Genomic DNA, 26,626 nt, shown 5'->3' on the forward strand with positions numbered 1-26,626 from the left:
AAGAAAGAAAGAAAGAAAGAAAGAAAGAAAGAAAGAAAGAAAGAAAGAAAGAAATCTATAGTGGAGAGTTACCATGTAAATCCAAGATCTCTGTTTTTAAGATGGGACATATTATAATTTCATAGCTATTAATCTTGGCATTTCACACTGAAGATGGTGACACATTCACCAGAAAAGGAAACATCGAAATTGAGAGACCGGCAACAATGAGAGGGTCATGGGAAGCAGGAAAAAAAGGAAGGGGGAGAATGAAGGAAGGAAGAAAGAAGGCTTACAAGAAAACAGAAAAGGGAAAGGGCGTGGGGAAGGAAGAAGAGGAGGGGAAGGAAGAAGAGGAGGGGAAGGAAGAAGAGGAGGGGAAGGAAGAAAGGAAGAAGACAGAAATGGAAGTGAGACAATTTCTGCACGTTGGGGAAGGATCAAGTACACACATATGGATGTTAAGTTCAGCTGTAGCTGATCCTAGTTCTAGGCAGAGAATGCCTGCTACTGTCCAATTTCTTCCCAGGTGAAAAGTAGAATTTCTAGTTCTGCCATTCTCAAACACCGTGACCACCTACCACAAGCAAGAAATTTAGTACTCTCATTTTTTTTCATTACTCAAAGGAAAGGTAGATTTACTTTCTCATTTCCTTGCTGGTTTGAACTGGTTGGCATTCACTCCTTACCCTCTTTAACAAACTGATGGTTATCTCAACTGGCACAATCTTTCCATCTTTAATGTACTTTTCAATGAGTTCACCATACTGTGAATCTGGGTTCTTCCTTTCATCACGAAGGAGTTCTCCTGCCGAAAGGTGTGTGTAGCCATATTTCTGAAAGGAACAACACATAGGGAAAAAAATTAGAATATATTCAACCCAATGATAGGACTATCAATTTTTTTCCTTCATGTTAATTTCTATATTCTAATTTTTCTACAATAAATAAGCTTTGCTTGTACATTAAACAAATAATTGTTAAACATTTAAAGAGATTTCATACAATCAAATTTGCTTAAAAAATACTCTTAACCTGGTAGGGCATGATGGCTACAATGTTCACACACCACAAAATCATCCAGGAATTTGTGTAACTATTCAAGGCATTAACATTTCATTATAATCCCTCACAAAACACAAAGTTTAAATGTCATTAATAATGTTCAAAAATGCATAACAAAAACCTATACAATTCAAGGCAAAAAAAATAAAAATAAAAAATCCTACCAGTGCTGGCTGTATCCACCTTCTACAAAATCTCTACTTCCGTTCCTTAAACTCAACACACCTAAACTGAACTCATCAGCATTTACACTAACCCCATTCTTCTGGTCTGTTCCCTTTCTCAGTAAATAGCACAAGTCCTACCTCCTACACAAAATTAGCTTCGAGAGTGGTCACATTAATCAAATAGAGCCTTCTCTACCTATCACTGTATCACTGTCTCTCTACCTAGACCAGTACCTTCCTTACCTTTCTTCAAAGTCCACTGCCTCTTCCTCCTCTAGTTGCAACTAGAGGTCTCATCTGTAAATTGGGAATACACATAGCTATTTTATAAGTTATGGCTAAATAAGATAATGTATATACATTGCCTACCAAAAAGCCTGCACATAGCAGGGGATAAAAGTCACCAATTACTTCATTGCTATTATGAAGATACTTATCTTAAATAAGCTAGAAGCATTTTTTATATTATATATACACCATTTTATATGTGTGTACACAAACACCCACACATGCATATGTACTCATTTTGATGGTTTTTATAGAAAGACCAATCAAGAAGCTTAACTGAGGTAATAGCTATGACTAGCCAACGAAAAGTCAGTAGTATAATTATGACTGTGACGATCATTATTATGTAGGACTTATAAATGATGCACTAGGTGCAGGGTACAGGGTAGTAGTTGAATTAAGTCATATAAAATGCTACAGTATTGTGGGCGCCTGGGCAGTTCAGTCGGTTAAGTGTCCGACTCTTGCTTTCGGCTCAGGTCAGGTCATGACCTCACAGTTCATGAGTTCAAGCCCCGCATCAGGCTTCAGGCTCTGCCCTAACAGCACGGAGACTGCCTGGGATTCTCTCTCTGCCTCTCCTCTGCTCTGTCTCTCAAAATAAATAAACAAAAAAACCAAAAAACAACAACAAAAAAGCTACAGTATTGCTCTGCCATTTCCCTATGACTGGAATGAGAAAACAATGCTGATCTAAGAGACCATTCTGAATAATGAAAAGCTTCTTCCTCTACATGAACATATACATTCCCTTTTATTAAGTCAAAAGAACTATAGAATCTTTTTTTTTTTTTTAGTTTTTATTTACTTATTTTGAGAGAGAGAGAGACCATGTGAGTGGAAGGAGGGGCAGAGAGAGGAGGAGAGAGAGAATCCCAAGCAGGCTCCACAGTCAGCGCAGAGCCCAACACGGAGCTCCATCCCACAAACCCATGAGATCATAACTTGAGCAGAAATCAAGAGTCGGAGGCTTACTGGGCCACCCAGGTACCCCTAAAATCTATTTTTACAACGTTTTTACTCTCAAATATCAGGGCATTCAGAACTATATTCAATTTTTGGTTACAAAAATCATCTCTCCCCAAATTCTTAAGACTCCCTAAATAAGACTTTATCTCATGCATACTTAAGTGTGCAATAAACGTTTAAGATCTTAAATTTATCTTTAATTCCAACATTAAGATTTGAGGAAGCCTACAATCCCACCTCCTACTTTTAAAGTACAATGTTTCGGGGCACCTAGGTGGCTCAGTCGGTTAAGGTCTGACTTCAGCTCAGGTCACGATCTCGCTGGGTTTGTGAGCTCGAGCCCTGTGTCGGGCTCTGTGCTAACACCTCAGAGCCTGGAGCCTCCTTCAGATTCTGTGTCTCCTCCTCTCTCTGCCCCTCCCATGCTCATGCTCTGTCTCTATCTCTCAATAATAAATACACATTAAAAAAAATAAAAAATAAATAAAGTACAATGTTTCAATTGCACTCATAAAAACTCTCTCAATTACCCAGGTTATGGTGAGTCTTCTTTTTTTGGATTACAGAAGCCTTACATTCTTTACCCCTTTTCTATTTCCAAACATTGTTGGCTAAACTTACTCTTGCCGAACTAGTTCTAAGCTAGCAGTAAGGTAGTCAGCAAAGGAAAACAAACTCTAAATAGTTTATTTGCTGACTAAAATTGGGCATAAAGTTGGAGGAGAATAAACAAAACTGCAGTGTCACTCATGTCTCTTAGTCACACAGTCTCTACCATTAGAATAATCAAAAGTGTATTTAGTTGTTATAATAGGGTTTAAAGAAAAAAAAACCCTCCCATCGTTTACAGAAAATGGAAATACAAAATGTTTATTTAAACTGTTATTTTAAAATTATTTCCACACACCATTTTTAAATGCCTATTTTGATCACCAAGCATAAGCAAACTTCTGAAAATGGGTGTTGTAGAAAAGGCCTTATAAAAAAAATGAGGCGTGACCCACTTTCCCACTCACTATTACAATTTTCAAAAAGCAGTTTGCAACTAGTGTCCATAAAATTTTATAGCAGTCCCATTTCCTACAGTTTACTTTGTTTTCTGCTTGGAAGTCTATGCTTGCTGGATGTTCTCATCTGGCCTAGAGATTATAGCATATGGTAATATTGAATAAATGCAGAGACAAACAGTACTAAACAATGGCAAATGCTTAGTGAAACACAAACCACACAGATCGGTCTGTACAGATTGCCTCTGCTGCATGAACAACATACATTTAGAAGCCCAGCTAGCAATTTAGAAATTAGTATATACAGTGTTTATTTCCTGACACTGGAGCACTCAAATTTGCAAGCTCTATATTGCATTAAAGTAGGTTTTGGCATATCACTTTTTTAAAAGAGAAACTAGTTGTAAACTGAAGTATACAAATGATATTAAAAAAAAAAATCACACACAGTTGGTCAAAAAGAGAGAAAACCTTATCTGCAAAGTCTAAGGAAACAAGGAATTTAAATTAGAACGATGTCAAATCTATACATGTGTCTTCCTACTGTTCATTCACATTCCATCTTTAAAAATCCTCTATTTACCACTTTTTTATACTATATTTTTCTTAAGGATTTTGCTGAAGCTTTCCTCTTACCACAGAGTTTCTACAACAAAAAGCAACTATCACTTACATACTAGCTATTATGGTATTTTAATAACAGCTAGACTTTAAAGAGCATGTTTTTAAAGCATTCTGTTGTCATTAAGTAGTCACTGATGCCAATTCTGAGGAAAGCAAGAATGGCTTTTTCTCAGGCTTAACCAAAACTCTTTCACATTTTCTGAATTTCCTAGCAATTAAAACCTAGTGGGTCACTAACTGCAGTCTTAAGAACAACATTCAAAACCACAGCAGGTTATAAATACTATAAACTACAATAAATACAATTACAAGCTACTATTCAACTAAAAATAGTTTTCTAGTGACAAATATATAAACTCAATTCATTTAGAGTAACGGTCTAAATTTTTTACTTTCATTTTCTCCTTTAAGAAACTGAAAACTCAATAAATTTTTATAAACCATATACTAAGACTTGGAAGGAGGGAAAAAAAAAGCACCATGTTCTCAATAAGGACAGAATGGCACTCTGTGTAATTATAACTAGGTGAAGGTTGACAATTTATGGTATCAAATCTCCAATCATCTTGATGGACTTCTCTCCCTTCTTAGCAATCATCTTTCCTTCTTTCTAAATTTAGGTAATATGGTGTTATGTGAACAAAGACAACGATAAAAACAATAAAAAACAAAACCACAACAAAAAAAAGAGTTCAAGGTAAAAATGATGCATAAATGGCAAGTCCTTGGAGGCAAGAAGAGATCCAGATGCCAGACACCTCCTCCTGTTAGTGTGGCAATTAGAAAGTACCACAGACTGTGACTGAGCCTCACAAGAGAGGGAACATAGCAGATATATTAGCTACAAATATACATATACGGATATATATATATGTATATATATACATATATATATGTATATATATACATATACATCTTTTTAATTTTTTTTAGTATTTTTAATTTTTTTTAATATTTATTTTTGAGAAACAGAGTGAGACAAAGCGTGAGCAGGGGAGGGGCAGAGAGAAGGAGACACAGAATCTGAAGCAGGCTCCAGGCTCCAAGCAAGCGGTCAGCACTGTGAGATCATGACCTGAGTCGAAGTCGGACGCTCAACCAACTGAGCCACCCAGGTGCCCTGCTACAAATATATTTTTAATGCAACTGTGTGAGTTAAAATTACTGGGTATCCTTTAAATAGTGGATGCATCTTTAAAGCATTTAAGACTAAGTTTACTTTGCATTCCTTACAAGATTAGTGACCCTTAAAATCTAAATTTTGGTTCTGTACTGTCAACAATGTACCTTCAGCAGCACACCCAGAAATGCTTCAAGGACTATCCCAAGCCATCCAGACTCACTAGTCTGGTGCCTGCTGCAAACAATAGCTTTAGAGCCTACAGCCTCCCAGCAACACTTTATGTAAGGCTCTCATTTATTTCAAAGGCATTTCCAATAGAACTTTTTCCAATTACTCTAAATGAGATGTCTGATAAGGACCTTCCAAGAACAGAATCTGCCAGTCTTGGGGAACTTACTTTACTTGGAATGTAAAAACTGCTGCACAGTGCCCAGATGCTTAAAACTGGTCAAACGTTTAAGGTTCCTTCCAGTTTTACCTATAGAGGGTTAGAGAAAGGGTCTTTCCGATAATCACCATTAAAGAAAGGTTAGCATTAAAAGAAAGGAAAAAAAACAACTGTTCCGTGCAAGAAATGCTGAGCGTAATAGTTGATTTAAATTGCTAGTAGATTTCCAATCTCATTTTTAGTCTGCCCTTGCTGTATTTCCAAATGCATGAATTGCACTTCACCATGCCTATTTAATTGCAAATCTACATATTAACTATAAACTACAGAAATTATAAACTGAGCTAAATCTTTTCTTAAACAAAAAGCTTTAGCAGACAGATTTTAAATTAACATGAAGCATAGTTCTTTTTCTAATTAAAGAGTGATATTTTAAAAGCTTATACCCTGAAAAGAGGGATATAATCCATTCAACTGCACACAATTACAACACTATTCATTTTCCTCAATGTTTTGCTCTTCCTAGAAGACAACCTTAATTCAGGCAATACTTGGAACTTAATTTAAATCCATAAATATTTATTGAGTGCCTATGAAGTGCCAGGCAATGTGCTGATTTCAGGGGAAGTAAATAGGATGCAATAGTGACTTGTACATTAAAGTGACTTGAGCTGTACGATTAACCAGTAAGACAATTCTTCATCTTGCATAGCTTTTCCTAAGGAATTCAGTCTTTACCAGCACTGTCTGCTGGGGGAAGAAGTTGATTCTTCAGAGGCAGTGCAAGAAGACAGAACAATAAACAAAACTCAGAGCAAAGGTGAGTTAGAAGCCACCCAACACTGTTTCCCCATTTCTGTAAGCCTGCATATTCCTCTAACAGTTTCCAAAAATCCTCAGATAACTGAGGATTTGGGTACCTGATTTATATACCAAATGGTCCCTATAGCAACTGTGAATTGATATACCAAATGGTCCCTATAGCAACTGTGAATTGGAATTTTCACACTCCAATTTCATTCCAGTTGGTCATTTCCAGTATTTTTCTTTTAATTCATCTCATTCATTCTGAATCAATCTGTCTTCCCTATATTAGAAGGGCATGGAAAATGGTCAAAGATGAAGACCAGGCCCAGAAACCTCATGGGATTCCAGGAGCTCAGGGGCAGTAATTTGAAAACTTCCAACATTAATGGATAGGTACAGATGTCTTGTTAATCTTAGAAAACACTCTCTGGGGGCGCCTGGGTGGCTCAGTCGGTTGAGCGTCCGACTTCGGCCCAGGTCATGATCTCACAGTTCGTGAGTTCGAGCCCCGCATCAGGCTCTGGGCTGACAGCTTAGAGCCTGGAGCCCACTTTGGATTCTGTGTCTCCCTCTGTCTGCCCCTCTGCTGCTTGCACTCTGTCTCCCACATTGTCTCAAAAATAAATAAACCTTAAGAAGAAAAATTAAAAAAAAAAAAACACTCTCTGATCTTATTAACTGAATGATCAATTCTTATAGTCACTGTAGAGCCTACAAGCTACACACTCATATCACTAAAACCCAAATATTGTTGCAGGTGGCCTAAGAGCCTAGAGTTCAGTTAATTCATTTCCTGTGAGAACACTTGGAGGACATAAATGAAACCACTTACATGAAGCCCTTGCCTCTCTATTTCACCTTAGGAAAGAGAGTTTTTAAAATATTAAGCAGGCCTAATTGTATTTCTTATTTTTAAAAAATAAATAACATTAAAATCAGAATATCATTTACCTGGGGAATACCAAAAGTAATAAAGCCACCCTAAGAGATACTTGAGAATGCAATTTGTAAAAAGACTCAAAATAACCACAACATTTTGGGGTGCCTGAGTGCTCAGATGGTTAAGCGTCCAACTTCAGCTCAGGTCATGATCTCATGGCTCATGAGTTTGAGCCCCACGTTGGGCTCTGTGCTGACAGCTCAGAGCCTGGAGCCTACTTCAGATTCTGTGTCTCTCTCTCTCTCTCTCTGCCCCTCCCCGGCTGACACTCTGTGTCTCTCTCTCTCAAAAATAAATAAAAAACATTATGGGGCACCTGAGTGACTCAGTCGGTTAAGCATCTGACTTCAGCTCAGGTCATGATCTTGCAATTTGAGAGTTTGAGCCCTGCATCGCCCTGCATCGCCCTGCATCGGGCTCTGTGTTGACAGCTCAGAGCCTAGAGCCAGCTCCAGATTCTGTGCCTCCCTCTCTCTCTGCTCCTCTCCACCTTGCACTCTGTCTCTCACTCTCTCAAAAGTAAATAAACATTAAAAAATTAAAAATAAATAAACAAATAACATTAAAAAAAGTTTTTAAATAACCACATTTTAATAGCTCAGGTTCTCCTTAAGGGCTAGAATTTATCTGGATTTACGAATCAACTTGAGTAAAATGTGCAAAGGATAACAAACTCTGAATTCAATAATATATGCAAACATAGCATTTGAGCATCTGCAAAATTACCATACTAATGGCAAAATGCAGCTACAGAAATACAGAATCCAGCAACAACCACAAGAAAAGAACCTTGCATGAAGTCACGTACTCAGAACACCGAACTGAAAGTTAAGGGATCAAGTCTTAAAATTAAACGCTCACAACCCTGTGTGACACTGGAAAATTTATGTAACCTTAGAGCTCAGTTTCTTCATCTGTGAAACAGAATTATTATTTATATTACCAGAAATAATACCTACACTACACTATCAGTTGCAGCATAGTATCATTAGCTATTACAACTAGAGGTGTCTCCTAAAGAACACACTCCTAAAAACATTGCTAGATTCAAGACCTACTATGAGAGCGCAAACTCCCAGATCCCATTCCAGTTATTCCAAAGTCCACAATAATCAGTGGCTACCCTAACAAATTACATACCAACAAAGGAAAAGTACTACCAAACTGGCTCAACAGCATACGAAATGTACACAGGAAAGGAACAAAAGCAATAATAATAACAACTAAGTATAGAACAAGTATAGTATGATAAATGACAGTCCAATCCACTATGCAAATAGCCTCAAATACAGTCTCCAACAAATGGCAACAGTGATATATTTGAGTACATTTAAAAATTTATGAGAGCCAACAAGAATTTATCTTGCTTACTATCTTCTTATAAACAAACAGATCAATTTCAAACCCACTAGCAATGACTAATTAGAAAATACACATTTTAAAAAAGATCCTATTCAAAACAGCAATAGAAACATAAATTTAGGATTAAGCCTACAACTAATGTGTAAAAATTATATAAAGAAATTAGAAACCCTTGAAACTATTATTATCAAAAGATGGTATGGGGCGCTGCCGCGCTGGCTCAGCCAGAAGAAAGAGCATGTGACCCTTGATCTTGGGGTTGTGAGTTTGAGCCTCATGTTGGGCAAAAAACTGACTTAAAAATCTTTTTAATAAATAAATAAACAAACAAGGCATTCTTTGCTTCTGTGTTCCTGAACAAAAAGATGCAATACTGTAAGTATTTTAAAATTCCACAAATTAATCTATGAATTTATTGCAACCTCAATCAAAATTCAACTGGAATTGATTTTTTAATGAAACCTAATGAACGGATTCTCAAGTTTATCAGAGTAAATGTGAGAAGAGAATGGCCAAAACTGAAAATAATTTTAACAACTACAAGTGGGACTTGTCCCACCACGTGGCATAAAATATTATAAAACTACAGTAATTAAAACAGTATACTAGTATAAAAATAGGCAAACAGAACAATGAAAGTGAACAGTCCAGAAACAGAGCCAAGTAAGTATAAATGGATATTCAATAAATGACAGACTTAGCACCTAAAATTCAAGGAGCGGGGGCACCTGGCTGGCTCAGTTGGTACAGTGTGCAACTCTTGATCTTGGGGCTGTGAGTTTGAGCCCCATATTGGCATAGAGTAAAACTCAACACAGAAAAGAACTATTTAATAAATGATACTTGTGCAACTAGGTACCCTGGGAAAAAATTAAATTAGATACCCACATCATACCATATGCAAAATTAAAACAACACAAGCAAAAAAACTCTATGACAGTACTGGAGGAAAATAATCCTGAGATAGAAAAAGGCATTCTAAAACAAGAACCAAGCCAGTTAAGGTTTATGTTTGACAACATAAATAATAAACACTTAATGAACAAAGAAAGATATCATAAATATAATCAAATAACAGGCTAGAGCATGGAAGAAAATGTTTTCACCATACAAAGGTGACAGGGTAATATATACTGTACATAAAGAGATCATACTCAGGCACCTGGGTGGCTCAGTCAGTTAAGTATCTGAATCTTGATTTCGGCTCAGGTCATGATCTCATGGATTGTGAGATTGAGCCCCAAGTCAGGGTGTCCTGACAGCGTGGAGCCTGCTTGGGATTCTCTCTCTCCCTTTCTCTGCCCCTCCCTAACTCGCGCACATGCACACATGTGTCTCTCTCAAAATAAATAAATAAACTTTAAAAAATCACACTAACAAATAAAGAAAAAAATACAGGAATGGGCAAAGGATAAGAATAAACAATTCACAGAAAAGAAGAAAAGAACAGATGTTCAACCTCACTGGTAATCACGAAAATTTAAATTAAAACAATGTGATTCATTTTCCACCCATCAGATTGGTTAAAATAAAAAGGCTGTTATATCTGGCTTTTGCAAGAATGGAGGTGGGGGTGGGGGGGAACCATACTTTGCAGAAGTGTAAACTAGTTCAGGTTTTTTTGAGAGCAATTTAGCAGAATCTATCAAAATTTAAGTCTGCATACCCTCTGGTCCATTTCTAGGAGTTGTGCTACTGAAATAGTTGTACATGTACACAAAGACATTACATAAATGAATGTTCACATAAGCATCATCTGTAAACAGAAAATCAAAATGTTCACCAATATATGAATATACCACTAAATATACCACTGTATATATTATGAATGAAGTAGAGCTATCTATAAGTTCTGATATGGAAAGCTATCCAAGATACACTGTTAGGGAAAAAAATGCAAGTCAAAAACAATAGGCAATGTGTGTGCACGTATGTGCACATGCATTGTATCTGTGTATAGATACATCAAAAAAGGAAAAGAAAGGCACACACAAAAAAATTGATGTGATTACATAATCTGAGGTTAAGGAGAACTTTCACTTTTACTTTACGTACTTTCAAATGTTTGACTCATAATTTTATAATGTACATATATATGTATAAACTTTTTAAAGTTTTAATTTAATATATATATACATATGCTTTTACATAAAATATATATACTAACCACCCATTTCTAAATGGCAAATACCACAAAGAAAAATTCATAACTTAAATGTTTATTAATATAAAATCCTAACAAAACAGCAAAATGAAATTCAAAGTAGCCTCACATTAAAGATAAAAATCCCTATGTTAAAAAAAAAAACATCTAATTTCAAGAAAAAAGAGAAACAGGACTTGTGCAATCAAAAACTTACTTAAAATTTAAAACTAAATCATTGTAGAGAATAGCAAAAATCAATTCAAATGTTTGAACAAAAATTTCCCTGGAAAGGGACCCATTTCTTAAACAAAGGAGAAACAAAAGTATAATATAGCAACACAAAAACGTACTGCATGGGCATGAAGTCAAGAGTTATAGGAGACAGAAAACAGTCCAGTTTTATAGCCTAGAAACAGATGGAAATTTAGAGACAACACTCAGTTAAGAATCCAAAAAGCACATCAGCAAAGGTTTAAAAGGAAACATTTTAATGAAGCCCTACTTTAGACACTAGGGTTCAAAACTATAAGCAAGTTGTTCTGGGAAGGACACCTTCATGGCAAAGACAACATACTCACACTACTTCTAGTCTCCAGGGCACTTTCAGACTGTTATTGTGCCAAGCAATCTCTCTCAATTCATTCCTTATACATAATTAATCTTGCTTAGACAACAAAGAACCATCTTCATTTTGATATACCAATCTGTGTTAATAGAAGAAAGTGCAAGCAAAACCACTATTAGGCTTGAAAAGGTAGTGCATGTTTTTAAAATTCGGGGGTATAAAGTTCAGTTTATTACATTTTGCTCAATATTAAATTAAAGTCAGCAAAACAAATGAATAAACAAAGCAAAAGAAGAATCTGATCTCCAGATACAGAGAATAAACTGATGACTGCCTGAGGGAAGGAGGATGGGCAAAATGGGTGAAGGGAAGTAGGAGATACAGGCTTCCAGTTATGGAACAAATAAGTTATGAGAATAAAAGATAAAGCATAGGGAACATAGTCAATGATATTGTAATAGCACTGAATAGTGACAGATGGTGGCTATACTTGTGGTGAGCATAGCATAACCTATAGATGCTGAATCACTATGCTGGACATCTGAAACTAATGTAACATCATTGTGCACCAACAATCAATCAATTAATCAATAAAAGTCAGTCTAAGAATATACTTTTTTTAGTTTATTTATTTTAAGACAAAGAGAGGGCGCACGTGCACAGGCGGGAGAGGGGCAGAGAGAGAGAGAGAGAGAGAGAGAGAGAGAGAATCCCAAGCAGGCTCCGCACTATCAGTGCTCAAACTCAAGAACCCTGAGATCATGACATGAGCCGAAATCAAGAGTCAGACACTTAACTGACTGAGCCACCCAGGCACCCCTAAGAATACACATTTTTTATGGCATAGCCATCAAATCTTAGCCCAGCCTGGAATTTAATGCTGGCCACAGATACCTGTATCCATTTTATAATATAGAGCAGAATATAAAAGACCCTCCGTCCTTGATCAGAGACTAACTTCTTCATAGAAGGGGAACAGTAGTAAGCCTATGGGAAATTTTATGGCAAATTTTCTTTCCTGCCATCACTATACAACAGGAAGAAAGCTGGAAACCATTCTATAGAATGAGCAACTTCTCTCACCCACCCCACTAGTCTGACTTAACTTGGACACAATCATGCCTAGAATCAGTCAAAGAAGTAATAACAATCTGTTATTCCCACTCTTCTTTTCCATCCACCACTATCCCTTCTTCTCCTTCATTCCCAACTCTCAGTCACAGGTACAAGACATACACTTACCAGTTATCTTCTTTTTTAGTTTTTAACTTACTTATCAGTCTTTTGATCTCTGCATCATAGGCAATAGAAAGCAGACTGTATGTTCTAATGTGCAGGGTGTAAGGCCTCATCAAAATTAAGAACTACTGTGCTTCCAAGGATACTATCAAGAAAATTAAAAGACAACCCATAGGATGGGAGAAATATCTGCAAATCATTTATCTGGGTAAGAGATTTCTATCTAAAATGCATAAGCAACTTTATAACTCAATAATAAAAAGATGGGGCACCTGGGTGGCTCAGCTGGCTGAGTACCCGACTCTTGATTTGGGCACAGGTTGTGATACCAGGGCCGTGGTATCAAGCCCCATGATGAGCATGGAGCCAGCTTAAGATTCTCTCTCCCTCTCTCTGCCCCTACCTGCACCTTAAATGCACACTCTCTTTCTCTCTCTCAAAATAATAAAATAAACTTTTTGGGTGCCTGGATGGCTCAGTCAGTTTAGTTTCCAACTGGTGATTTCGGCTCAGGTCATGATCCCGGGGTCGTGGGATTGAGCCCCAAGTCAGTCTCCGCTCCGGGTGTGGAGCCTGCTTGGGATTCATTCTCTCTCTCTCTCTCTCTCTCTCTCTCTCCCCCTCTCTCTGCCCCTCTCCCCTGCTCATGCTCTCTCTTTCTAAAAAAAAAAAAAAAAAAAAAAAAATTTCAATAAATAAATAAACTTAAAAAAAAAATAAAATTAACTAAAAATGGGTCAAGGACTTGAATAGACATTTCTCCAAAAATATACAAATAACCAAAAAGTCCATGAAAGATGCCCACGTTAGTCATTAGGGAAATGCAAATCAAAACCACAATGAGATACCACTTCACACCAGTATGATAGTTATAATTAAACAAACAAAAAGTGATTAAGTGTTGGTAAGGGTATAAAGAAACTAGAACCCTTATACATTGCTAATGGGAATATAAAATGGTACAGCCACTGGGGAAAACAGTTTGGCAGTTCCTCAACAAGTTAAACAGAATTATCATATGACCCAGCAATTACACTCCTAACTATATGCCCAAAAAAACTAAAAAGAGACTCAAACAGATGTTTGTATGCCAATGTTCACTGCAGCATTATTCACAAGGACCAAAAGTCGGAAGCAGCCCTTGTCCCACAATAGCTAAATGGATAAATAAAATGTGACATATACATACTATGAAACATTAGCCATAAAAAGGAATAAAATTCTGACACATGCTAATATGGACGAACCTTGAAAACATTATGATAAGTGAAAAAGCCAGACACAAAATGACAAATGATATGATTCCTCTTGTATGAAGAACCTAAAATAGGGAAATTCATAAAGGGAGGAGAAAGCGGATTAGAGGTAAAGGGAGGAATGGGGAATTACGACTAAGTGGTACAGTATCTGTTCGGTGTATCAAAAAAGTTTTAGAAAAGTGGTGACGGCTCCACGACATTGCAAATGCAATTAATGCCACTCAATTATACATTTTAAATGGCTAAAATGAGAAATTTTAGTTTATATTTTACCACAATTAAAAAAAATTAACAATGTAATTACCAAAACCATTGAATTATACACTTTAAATGGGTGAATTGTTTGGCATGTAAATTATATCTCAATGAAGTTATTTTTTAAAAAACACAGAATTTCTGAAAAATCACAAAATTTCCAAAACAGGGAATTAATTAATTATGTAATGTATCTAATCTATACAGTATGATATAATTATATAGGTTATATGGTAAAAGTACATTCATTAAGATGGAAATATGTTTGTGATATGACAAGTGAAATGCCGGTTTCCAGATAGCATGAGCCTACTTAAAAAAAAAAAAAGTCTGGAAGAATACGCCCCAAAATATTGATTGATGGTAGCTTTCTCTGGATGGTAAGATTACTGGTAATTTTTATACTCTTCTTTTTATATACCTGTATTTTCTAAATTTTGTGTAATGTGTCTATACTACTTGTATAATAAAAAAGTATCCAGAAAAAAAAAGGTAATCAAAATAAAAAGTGTGCTCATCCTTAATAAGACAGTTAAAGTATATATATACAGTATTAGCTTACAATACTTAACCCATCATTAGGACATTTGCTCCATTTGGCAACTAATATCCTATTTTGAATATAAACAGCATTTATGCTGTAAACTTCCTTAAATCTATGTGCCCTTTCTAGGATTTTTCAATGTAAGCTAACTCTAAATATTTTCTCTAAGTACAAAAATAGTTCATATTCAATAGACTCTAAACTACCATATCAGATTTCCTAAAATCTATAAACTGATTAGTATAATCATTCCCTATGTTAGAGTAAACAATGAGAATATAATGCTTCCCCAAACTACTTTTATCCAAATTACTCTTTGATCTCTTTCCTAAACATCTTTTTTAAAATAATGTTACCATTTACACATTGTCATGTACTGTGCTAAATACTGTAGAAGCATCATTTCATCTTTGTAACAACCCAGTTAAGTTGGCATTATCATGGCTTTACAAATGAAGATACAGAATCAGAAAAGTTAGCGAATGTAGCTGTAGGTGGTAGGCTGGGATTCAAACTAACACCTGACCTCAAAGTCTACATTCTTTCTAATAGTATGCTAGAGTGTAAGAAAGTTAGTCCTAATATCCCATTTCTTACATATTTTTAATTTTAAAAATGCATACAAAATTCTATTTCAGAAAGCTATTCTTTTTCCCAACTTCACACATTCTTCATTACCAGTCTGAAGCTCTATGTAAACATGAAATCCAGCAGGAATTTATTAAATACAATTCCTTGGTGCTCACATTCATAAAGCACAGAATAGCAAAGAAGGTATACATATTTAGTGACTGGATAATTTGCCTCTGATTGTACTATACTGGATTACATGCTAACACTGAAGTCTCAGGATACAGATTTGTTTTAGGGTTGGCAAAACTGCCTACTTCTACACTCCTCCTTTCACAGGAGGGAAAACTGAGATAAACAGACTTGCCAGTTAGTGGAGAGGAAACTGGCACTTGAACCCAAGTCTCCTATCAATCCACAGTGGGCATCTGAGGCAATTCCTAGGTGACAGACACAGAGACAGTCTTTTGCCTTGAAGGTACTTACAGCCTTTAAATAACAGAATCTGCTGGCAGAAATTAAAAAGGAAACTCAAAGTTGATGTACTTTATAATTTTGTTGTATCCTAGCACGGAGATGAGATCAGAACTTCATCCATATCAAACAGCCAGGCATGTCTGACCTACCATCCAGCCAGATTCCAACCATCTTTCCTTCATTTGCTTCATTCTTGTCTTTATGATCCCACTACCACTCTGACACCATTACCGTTTCCACTTTCCACTTGCCTCACCCAATAATCACTAAGTGCCAGATACAATTTTCAACTATTTAAAAACCTAAATTAGCTAATAAGTCAGTTCCCAATCACATAATCCAAACATCTGGGCTGTCTCTTTACTCCCTGTAGATACCAAGAAGATATTAATTCATGTTATTATCTACCTAAATCATACATAATTATAAAGGTAAATCTTGTAGGGTAAACTAATGGCATACACCCATGACAAACACACTAGGGAAGTTCCAAACAGAAAGTGGGCAGGGAAGCAGTATTTTGTATAGCCCCAAGTTAAGCATATTTGTTTGTTGATATAACATATGTTCTAATGATGAATAAAACCAACTCATGGGTCTTCTGGAGAAGACTGATGGAAACCAGGCATGGAACATGATTCATAGGACCCAGTCCCTCAAAATGAAAGTTTCTGACAATGGTAGGTAACAACTGGTGCTTTTTCCTTTACCAAAGTAATGTTTTGTTAGATTTACCAGGCAGCATAAAAAATGTCAGCAAACAGTATGTACAATCACACCTGTTCTCTATTAAATTCTAAGTGCTCTTATCACATGTTTAGTCTGTAAAAATGTTCTTGATTTGCCAGGTTAAAGCAATAGAAATGTCAGAGTAAATACATTTTCATAGGCAACTGGGCTAAAAGCATTAGCTTTAAGGTTAACAAGAGTCAGCGTGATCAGGCCAACATGACACAAAGAATGAGACAGTTATCCCCCATCTCCACCCTTTCTCTCTTACCTGATCTAAAACTCCCACGACTAGGGGCACCTGGGTGGCTCAGTCAGTTAAGTGTCTGACTTCGGCTCAGGTCTTGATCTCATGGTTCCTGAGTTCGAACCGCATGGGGCTCTGTGCTGACAGCTCAGAGCCTGGAGCCTGCTTCACATTCTGTGTCTCCCTCTCTCTCTGCCCCTCCCCCACTGACACTCTGTCTCTCTCTCTCTCTCATACACACAAATAAACGTTAAAAAATTAAAAATAAATAAATAAAACTCCCACTACTGGAGCAACTTCTCTGAAACTCTCTGAATTTAAATTCAGAAGGATAACTGTTGAAATTGTGACCGAGAGGTCTTCAGGGACTACAGTCCTCTCCCCATTGGTGTCTTAACTGAAACGTGGTGTTTAGATTAACCCATTATTGTCACTGACACTTTAACCCAAAGGGTACATACACATCAAGCAGACTTTAAAAGAGTAAGGATAAGGGAAAGAACTGATACTGAAGAGACGCTTTGAGTTAAGACTTAGGTAGAGGAATCTAATTTTTGTGGGGGTGGACTATATACATACATTCAGAGAAATCCCCTCCTGCATAGAAAACCCATGTGTACACACACACACACACACACACACACACACACACACACATATATATCCAACTAGTTGGGCATACATATAATACATTTATATATATACACACCCATATATGTATATATATCCAACTACATGGGTATATAAACGTATATATATGTATATATATTCTTTTACTTTTAAGATTTTATTTTTAAGTAATCTCTATACCCAACATGCGCCTCAAATTCATAACCCTGAGATCAAGAGCCCATGCTCCACCAATTAAGCCAGCCAAACATCCCAAATGGAGTATTTTTTAATAACATTTTTCCTTTATTTTCTTAAATAATCTCTACACCCAACATGGGGCTCGAACTCACGACCTCAAGGTCAAGAGTTGCATCCTCTACCAACTAAGCCAGCCAAGCATCATTCATATATTCTTTTTTTAATGTTTATTTATTTTTGAGAGAGAGAGAGAAAGAGCATGACCAGAAGAGGGGCAGAGAGAGAAGGAGACACAGAATCCAAAGCAGGCTCCAGGCTCTGAGCTGTCAGCCCAAAGTCCCACGCAGAGCTCGAACTCATGAACCTCAAGATCATGACCTGAGCCAAAGTCAGACACTTAACCAAGACTAAGCCACCCAGATGCCCCACAAATTCTTTTTTAATGCATAACTGAGCTGGCAGAAAATTAAAGGAGTAACTCAGATTTAGAAAAATCAAGAAAGCACAAATCCAGTGCTGGAGTTGTGTCTGCCAGACACAATGGGATTTAAAGGCCCACAAACTGGTGAACAGAGACAGAGACTGAGGCCTAAATAGGACTGGAGATCAGATCAAAGAGCTCCATGTAAAGAATGTCCTAAAGGATGACACCCTCAGTGGCTGAACTAGAAAAGAGAACCCACTATGCAGAGAAAACAGCAAAAATTCCTAACCCTAAGCTCATATAAAGAAACTTTTAAAGGATATACTTTAAAAAGGAAAATTAGGGGCGCCTGGGTGGCGCAGTCGGTTAAGCGTCCGACTTCAGCCAGGTCACGATCTCGCGGTCTGTGAGTTCGAGCCCCGCGTCAGGCTCTGGGCTGATGGCTCGGAGCCTGGAGCCTGTTTCCGATTCTGTGTCTCCCTCTCTCTCTGCCCCTCCCCCGTTCATGCTCTGTCTCTCTCTGTCCCAAAAATAAATAAAAAAACGTTGAAAAAAAAAAAAAAAAAAAAAAAGGAAAATTATCTCTGAAGGAAGTTCTGAGGTACAAAAATAATTGGTGAATAGAGAAGCTGGTATACATGTGAGTTATTCTACACAAACATTACATCATTGCTATAAAATGTTAACAAGTCATTTGTAGGGATTAAAAAAATCAATATACAATTTGAATCCTGGAAAACAGAAGAGGATGGAAAATAGAGTTATGTATTCTAAGGTATTTCTATTGTTTAGAGGGAGGAGAGTAAAAATATTAATATTAGACTTAAGTTAAATAACATGTATGCTTAAAGTTTCTAGGGCAAACACTAAAAACAGTCTAAAAACAGACTGTATAGCTACAAAAGTAGGAGGGAATAAATGGGGCAGGAGGCAGGATCTCAATCAAGTTCAAGAAAGTAGATGGGGGGAGGCAGACAGGTAAAAATTAACACATAAAAAGATGATAGTACAAACAGCTAACATTCATATATGATTTACCATGTGCCAGGCACTGCTCTAAGAACTTTACATATATTAGCTCATTACCTCCACAACACCCCTATGAGGTAGACACTATGTATCATTATTCCCATTTTACAGATGAGGAAATTTAAGCATAGAGAGATTAAATGACTTGGCTGAGGTCACACACACAGTAGGTGTTAGCTGAAAATCAAACCCGGGCAGTCTGACTCTAGAATCTAAGCTCTACATACTTCATAGGTATGACACTTTGATATATATATTTTTAATGTTTATCTATTTTTGAGAAAGACAGAAACAGAGACACAGACACACACACACACACGGAGACAGTGCCAGCACTAGCAGGGGAGAGGCAGAAAGAGAGGCAGACACAGAATCTGAAGCAGGCTTCAGGCTCTGAGCTGTCAGCACAGAGCCCGATGCAGGGCTCGATCTCAGGAACCTTGAGATCATCACTTTGATACTTATTCATATCCTTTCAATTAAATTTTTCTTCAGTCTAAATGACTAAGAATGCCTCCCAAAATGTTGCTACTTACACTGCTCAAGACATTTGCTTCATTGACTATTTATGGATACAGAATAGGCAAGGAGGGAGGGGTGCTAACATATATGAAGTAATAATACGTATTAGGCAGTCTGCCAGACATTACACAGGTTCTTTTGGTTAATCTCCACAATCACCCTGAAAAGTAGATTAACATCCCATTTTTCAGTGGAAGAAACTTTTTAAAAAGCCAAAAATTTAAGTAACTCACCAAGGGGCAGGAACCCAGGTCTGAATGGCTTCAAGATTTACTTACATGTTCAATTTGTGCCAGATGTTGTGCTGGGCACTAAAGATATGAGAATAAATCAGAAAGTCAGGGCTCTCACCCTTATGGAGTTTAATGGTCTAATGGGGGAGTCTGTGGGGTTCCTGGACCCAATTCTAACTTAAGGAGTAGGTTCCCTTACACAACAAACAACACCAGCAGAGTGTTCTCAATTCTCAATTATGGCACTATCTACCCAGAGATATTGTCATCTTCCACAGGTTAAAGGGTCAGTCTGAGGGGGTTGCCCCCCCAACCACCACTTCAGACACCAGCTGCAGTCAAAGGTATTGCCTGTACTCCTGACCAACTGACTATAAATTAGAGGGCCCACGGTCCCCTCTTTGGGCTTGATTAATTTGCTAGAATAACTCACAAAACTCAGAGAAACACTTTACTTACTAGATCATCAGTTCACTGTAGAGGGAGCAACTCAGGAACAGCCAGAGAGATGCAGCACAAGGGCATAGAGCTTCCCTGCCCTCTCCAGGTGAATGTCTCCCCCTGGATCTCCACGTGTTCACCAACCCAGAAGCTCTCTAAAATCAGACCTTGGGGTTTTTTTGGAAGCCTCTTGCATAGCCATGTTTGATTAAATCACTGGTGACTGGCAAGTGATTAAACATCCAAGCTCACTCCTCTCCCTGGAGGGGAGAGGGAGGGGCGAGACTGAACGTTCCAACCCTCTGATGACTTGGTTGGTTTTCCTGGCAACCAGCTCCAGCCCTTAGGTGGGGTCCAAAAGTCACTTCATTAACACAACAAGAAACATTTCTGTAATGCTCAACACTTAGGAAATTCCAAGGGTTTGTGGGAGCCGTAAGTCAGGAACTACGGACCACAAATTGTTAGAAAATACCTGAGTATTGTTCGGATCTAATTACTTAACAAATACAACTATTAGATATTTCTTTTGGACCAGGTTAGGTTTGAAAAAATTACTGAGACACTAAGGGCACCATAAACTGAGGACATCTGGGAATCTCTGTATAAGCTAAGATCTGAAGGATAAGCAGGCATTTCAAACGCCTTGCAGGAGGAGTAAAAGACCAGGTCCCCACTGTTTAAAACATTACAATACAGTTAAGGTAAAACTAAAAGACAATTTTAAAACAATTTAATGTTAAACTTTAATATCTGCAAAAGTTTTTCATATCTTTTCTCATAAAATTCTGTTAGTGTGTGTCTATCTCCACTAAATTGAAAGCCCCTAGAAGCCTATATCCCCATAGACAGAACACACAGTCTACATTCAGGAAATGTATTCTGGGTCAGTCTCATATAGGTTTACTCTCCTTAGGCTTTTCTCAAAAATGAAACCTCAAATTACCTTATTCAAGGGCTTTAAGTACTCTCTACTCCCCCACATCTCCTAGCTGCTTCTTTCCTATGGCCCTTCAGAATTGAGTTCAGAATGGAAACCAATTTGACAATAAATTTCAAAAAAAAAAAAAAAAAAAATTGAGTTCAGAGCTATCACCTCTCCTGGGAAGACTTCCCTGACCCACTGGGAAGTCACTGGACTGAAATTGAAATGTCCCTTATTTAATGGTATATTTAGTTTATTTCTATCATAGGACTTACCACTCTATTCTGTAGTAGTCACCAATTAACTTCCTTGACTCCACTCTAAACTGTAAACTTCCCTCAACAGCAGGATCTAAGCCTTATTCATTTCAGCAACAATCAGAGTACCTACCTCTCAAAAAAAACAAAACAAAAAACAAAAAAAAAAAAAACTGTTTTTGGAATGAATGACAGGGGAAATTTTTCAAATTATGCCTTTTCTTCTTTATGGACATCTTGAAAAAAATAAGGAATTTACTCAGAAAAACTTTAGAAAGGAGATTTACAAATTTGCAAAAATTAAATTGATAACTACCCAGTGCTAATAAAGAATCATACACTGCTAATTGAATTGTAATAACTATGTTTTTGAAAAGAATTCTGATAATGAATTATCGATTAAAATTAAAAATGCATATATCCTCTGACTCAGCAATCCTTTTAGGGACCTAACTTACAAAAATAATAGTATCCATATGCAATGTTATATTTACAAGGAAGTTTGTTTTTGCTGTTGTTTTTACAAGGAAGTTTTCTGAAGTACTGTTTGCAATAGTAAAACAATTCCTTCAGACTATCCTGAATGTCCATCAATAGGTACAATTATGCTATAAAACATGTATTTTATGGAATATTCTACAGCTACTAATAAGAATGGGTTAAATCTATATGTAAAGACCTGAAAGGTATGTAAAGACCTGAAATGTATCCATGATACATTCAGCAGAAAATAGAAAAATCCCATCTAGAGGTAAAAAACATATATTGGTATTTTTATTTCTAAGAATATTGAGAGAGATGGGGAAGCAGTTAATACTAGACAGCTAATGAGTGACATCAGAATTAGAGGAGATTTAACTCTTCCCATCCAAGTAAGTATTGCTTTTATAACTGAAAACCAAAGCAGGAGGAAAAAAGGAAGTTTCGAAAAGTAATGACAGTAATATCTCAATATATTCTCCCCTCCTCCAAGTTCTTATTAAAAAAAAAAAAAATTCTAAGTTACAACCACCTTTAATAAAAAGGTGGTATTTCAGAAGAGTCAAGAATACTGTGGACTATGTCTTTTATAGATAATTTAAACTTTCTTTAAAAAAAAAACCAGAAAAACAAAAAACCTATCTCTTACTCTACCCTATCCCACCAAAAGGAGAGAAAGGCCTATTCTTAAACAAGCTTAATGTCCAGTGGATCATCCTATCATCATTCTTCTATGAGAGGTAATCTTTGGGGATTTGGAATTAGGAGCTTGGATATTTTAGAATACTCAGCAGATTTTCACAACCATACCATTTATTCACTGAGAGTAAGCAGAAGTGTTACATAAGAAATATTTATATGACAGGGTTAGGTCTCACTCAAGCACTTTTGACCTGAAATTGGGAGAGCTAACTGCTACTTGGGCGCCCCCTAAAGACCAAATTCTTAAAACTTTTTACATCTTAGGACAAATTAGTGTCCTCTAAAACTGATTCAAAAAACATTCCCCCCGCCCCCCACCAAATACTTATTAAGCCCTTACTAAGTGCCAAGCACAATGTTCCACACTGGAAACACAAAGATAAATAAAATCGACTTTCTGATTTCTACATGTTTAAATTTAATACCGTCCCCAAATTTCTAAGTATAGTAGGTAGGAGGACCATACAAAGTATAAGTTCCCCCATACAGGTCAGGAGAAAGTTATAAAACAGAAAATGATAAGAATCCTTTTAGGGTACTAGAGAAAGCAATTTGGCATGGAGATAAGCTTTAGCATAATGTAAGCAATGTACATGCTAAAGTAATGTAATGCTTTAGCATTATGTAAGCAAAATGTCCACCACCTTTAAAAGAGAGGTTAAAATATCCCTTCTGGCTAACACATGCAAAATTGGGGTTATTTTGAAAGACAAATTTAGGTTATGGCATCATAATTTTTCTTGGGTCAAAGCAATATAAGTAAAGCTTAATTTTAAAAATTAAAAAAGGAGAAGTATCCCTGAAAGGATTGCATGATTTAGAAAACAGCCAATTTTCAAAAACAAATAGAGTACAAGAGGACACAGAGTTAGAAACAATTAGAAAATCAAACAGGGGTGCCTGGATGGCTCAGTCAGTTAAGTGTCAGCACAACACAAAACCTGCTTGGGATTCTCTCTCTCTCCCTGCCCCTCCCCTAGTCACACATGCTCTCTCTCTCTCTCTCAAAAATAAATAAATAAACTTAAATAAAAAACAAACAAACAAATAAATAAATAAAACTGACAAAGACCAGTACAAGTAAATGGGCAAAGTCAACCCCTAAATCTCCCTCAGATCATTCCTTCTCAGTTGAGAACACTTTCAGATGATACTATATCAGATTTGCCTTTTCTTCCCTCAAGGTCTGGGAGCATAAGTAGTAGAGATAGAATTCACCTCAAGGCAAGAAGGAAGGAAGTTTGGAAAAAAGGAAGGAGAGAAGAAAGGAAGAAGGGGAGGAAAGGAGGTAGAAAAGAAAGAGACAGATAGGTAATAGATAAATTATACATACATACCTACATATATACCAGCTTCCCTCCAGTTACAGCCTTGATCACTAACTGCGATGCCCCAGGACACTGGAGGGCCAGATATTCTGATTCTGCAGCCAGACCTAAAAAGGTACTTCTGGCAGCCTGAGTTGGAAATCAACATAATTACTCACCCCCTCAAATTGTATTTCAGCCACATTTCAGGTACCCTGTGAGCTAAATTAGCACTGGCATCACAGATAGAGAATTTAACCTTGACTTGTATAATCTTTCCTTACAGAAAAAACTTAGTCCCCAAAATTACAATTGTTTAGGATTCAGCTTCTGTTTGCCTATGAAATAAAATATTGGGTCAAAATACAAAAGACAAAGAAGAAAAGAAAAGCCCTCTGCCTTAATTGCTCATTAGACATTCCATTGTTTAATTTAGTCAGCTAGGAGACAGCAATTGCTAAATTATAAACTATTTGGAATTTGCAGAAATCAGCTTGTTTACGGCAATTGGAATCAATGGCAACTATTTTCATGAAAGAAGATGACAGTTTAAAACAATTTAAGCTCATATAATTGCCAAAATATTAAAAAATAATATATTATGAAACATATTTAATTATGGAAATTTATAGTTGATAATTAATAGGTTTAAAATATTAGCCATAACTGAACAGAGTAAAGAATAAATACCAGTTACAGAATGTGTAGATTATTTTTAAAGCAGTGGAGTAATTTGACTATTATTAGCTTGGATGTGGATGTTTAAAGCCACGTTATGATTCAGAAACAAAATATTTAAACGCATTCAAATATAGCAGCCATAAGCCAATTTTTAAAGTAATACTATTTCAAAGTAAAAATAACCAATCTCATAAATTACAAACGGGAAGTCAAAATGTAGAAAAAAATTATTTGCATCTATGTGTGCCAGATATTTTACCTCATTTAATATCTGGAAATACCATACCAGATATGTATTATTCCTCTCTCTTCACAGAGGAGGGCCAGCCAAAAGTAACAACTTCCGGGGAGAGGGGGGAGGGGGGACACCTGGCTGCTGGCTCAGTTGGTAAAGCAGACAGAGCAGGCAACTCCTGATCTCTGGGTTGTGAGAGTTCGAGTTCCGCGTGGGGTGTAGACATTACTTAAAAATCTTGAAAGAGAAGAAATAGTAAATGACAAAGGGTTTGAAACCATATGTGTCTGGTTCTGAAGTCTTTTCTCCTTCCCCTATCGTGCTATATACATGTGAGTCATTTCATATATTTAAAAAACAAAAAACCCAAACCTGAAATCATCCAATCGCCACTAGTCTTAAAAAGTTGAAAGAACCAACAAAAATAGGGAGGGAGCACTTAGGTGGCTCAGTCCATTAAGCATGGAACAGGATTTCAGCTCAGGTCATGATTTCATGATTTGTGGGATCAGGCACTGCCTGAGGCTCTGTGCTCACAGCACCAAAACTGCTTGGAAGTCTCTCTCTGCCCCTCCCCCACTCACGTGTTTTCTCTCCCTCTCAAAAAAAAATCTTAAAAAAAAAGGAGAAAATATGTTTTTGGTTGAAATAGTTCCACCTTTATTTCTAAAAATGATCAATAATTATAAAGACAGCTGTAAAACATAATGAAGTAGATGTTACCATTCGATCTTCTTTAGAGATGTTCTTTAGAGAATATAGGACAGGAGTGGATTGTATGAACACAGAGGAGAGAAGTGAACGCCCAAAGCTAATATAAGCCATATTCTGGAAAAGAGGAGGGAAATATTTTAGAAGTTCTGGGTCAAAACTTCTGTGGTCACCGAGTTTCACAGGGATTGTTTGGGTGTTTTACAGCTCTGCCGGTCGTCTCTTGTTTCTAGATACCCTGTTTTTCTTCACTCCCAACATCATTCCCCAGATTCTTCAATAAGCCTTACTCCTCACAGTGTCACAAACCACGTTATCTATTCGAAAATTAACAGAACTGAACCGGTAACCTTAACACGCCGTGAAGCAACAACAAAAAAGTAACAGAATTTTAGAGTTGGGAGGTATTTTACATTGAGTTTAAATCTGGGTGCACAGCCTCCTATGGTCTAGAGCGCAACTGAGACTCGGAGAGAGGAAGTGACTTGGCCAAGGACAAAGCCTGAGTTGGCAGCGAGACCAGAGGTTGAAGCTTGAACTCAGACTCGGCTCCTCGGCTTTTCCGACCACACGAATCTGGGCTGAGCCTCAGAGCCGGTACTGCCATTGACAGAGCGGGAAAGTGCTCCGGGCAGATCACAGATTATTACCTCAAGCAACACCCTGTCCCCCGAGGTTCCTTTCCAGGGTTAAGACCACGGTAAGGTTAGTTGAGATGTTGGCGTCTCTAGAGGGCTTGCGGGAAGGAGCCAAGCAGACAAACCGGTCTCCCTTCCACACAGCTGCGAGCGCACACCGCCTCTAACCTAAATCCACGCTCCCGCCGCCTTCACCCACCCCATAACCGGTGACACACTGAACTCGGCGCGCCGGAGGTCCCCGAAGGCTGATCCTTCCGGATCCCCTCCCAGCCCACTCTCCGGATGAAATTGGTCCCCAAAACGTTAAGGAGAGAGGGGTGCAGGAACAAAGCGACCCCAAGCGGTCCCCCTCCCTTCTGGGCACCCCCCCCCCCGCGGCGAGGGGACGTGGACTACGAGTCCCGACAGGCAGCGCACCGCAGAACCCTCGATCACCGCCACGCGGACGACGCGATGGTCGCCGGGACTAGTAGTCCGC

At 37.4% G+C, this 26,626-nt stretch overlaps 1 protein-coding gene across 2 annotated transcripts in view; it reads right to left on the reverse strand.

The window, feature by feature from the left end:
- Positions 1-26,626, reverse strand: part of CMPK1 (cytidine/uridine monophosphate kinase 1) — a 37,467-nt gene that overhangs the window by 10,348 nt on the left and 493 nt on the right. For both annotated transcript variants that reach the window (XR_007454796.1, XM_049617249.1), the window contains exon 2: positions 669-815. Coding sequence is in view for 1 of the 2 variants with exons in the window: in XM_049617249.1 (XP_049473206.1) it covers positions 669-815 (147 nt within the window). In the remaining variant the exon portion in view is untranslated. The remainder of the gene's footprint in view (positions 1-668; positions 816-26,626) is intronic.

The sequence above is a fragment of the Panthera uncia genome (assembly GCF_023721935.1).
Source record: "Panthera uncia isolate 11264 chromosome C1 unlocalized genomic scaffold, Puncia_PCG_1.0 HiC_scaffold_4, whole genome shotgun sequence".
NCBI classification, from domain to species: domain Eukaryota; kingdom Metazoa; phylum Chordata; class Mammalia; order Carnivora; family Felidae; genus Panthera; species Panthera uncia.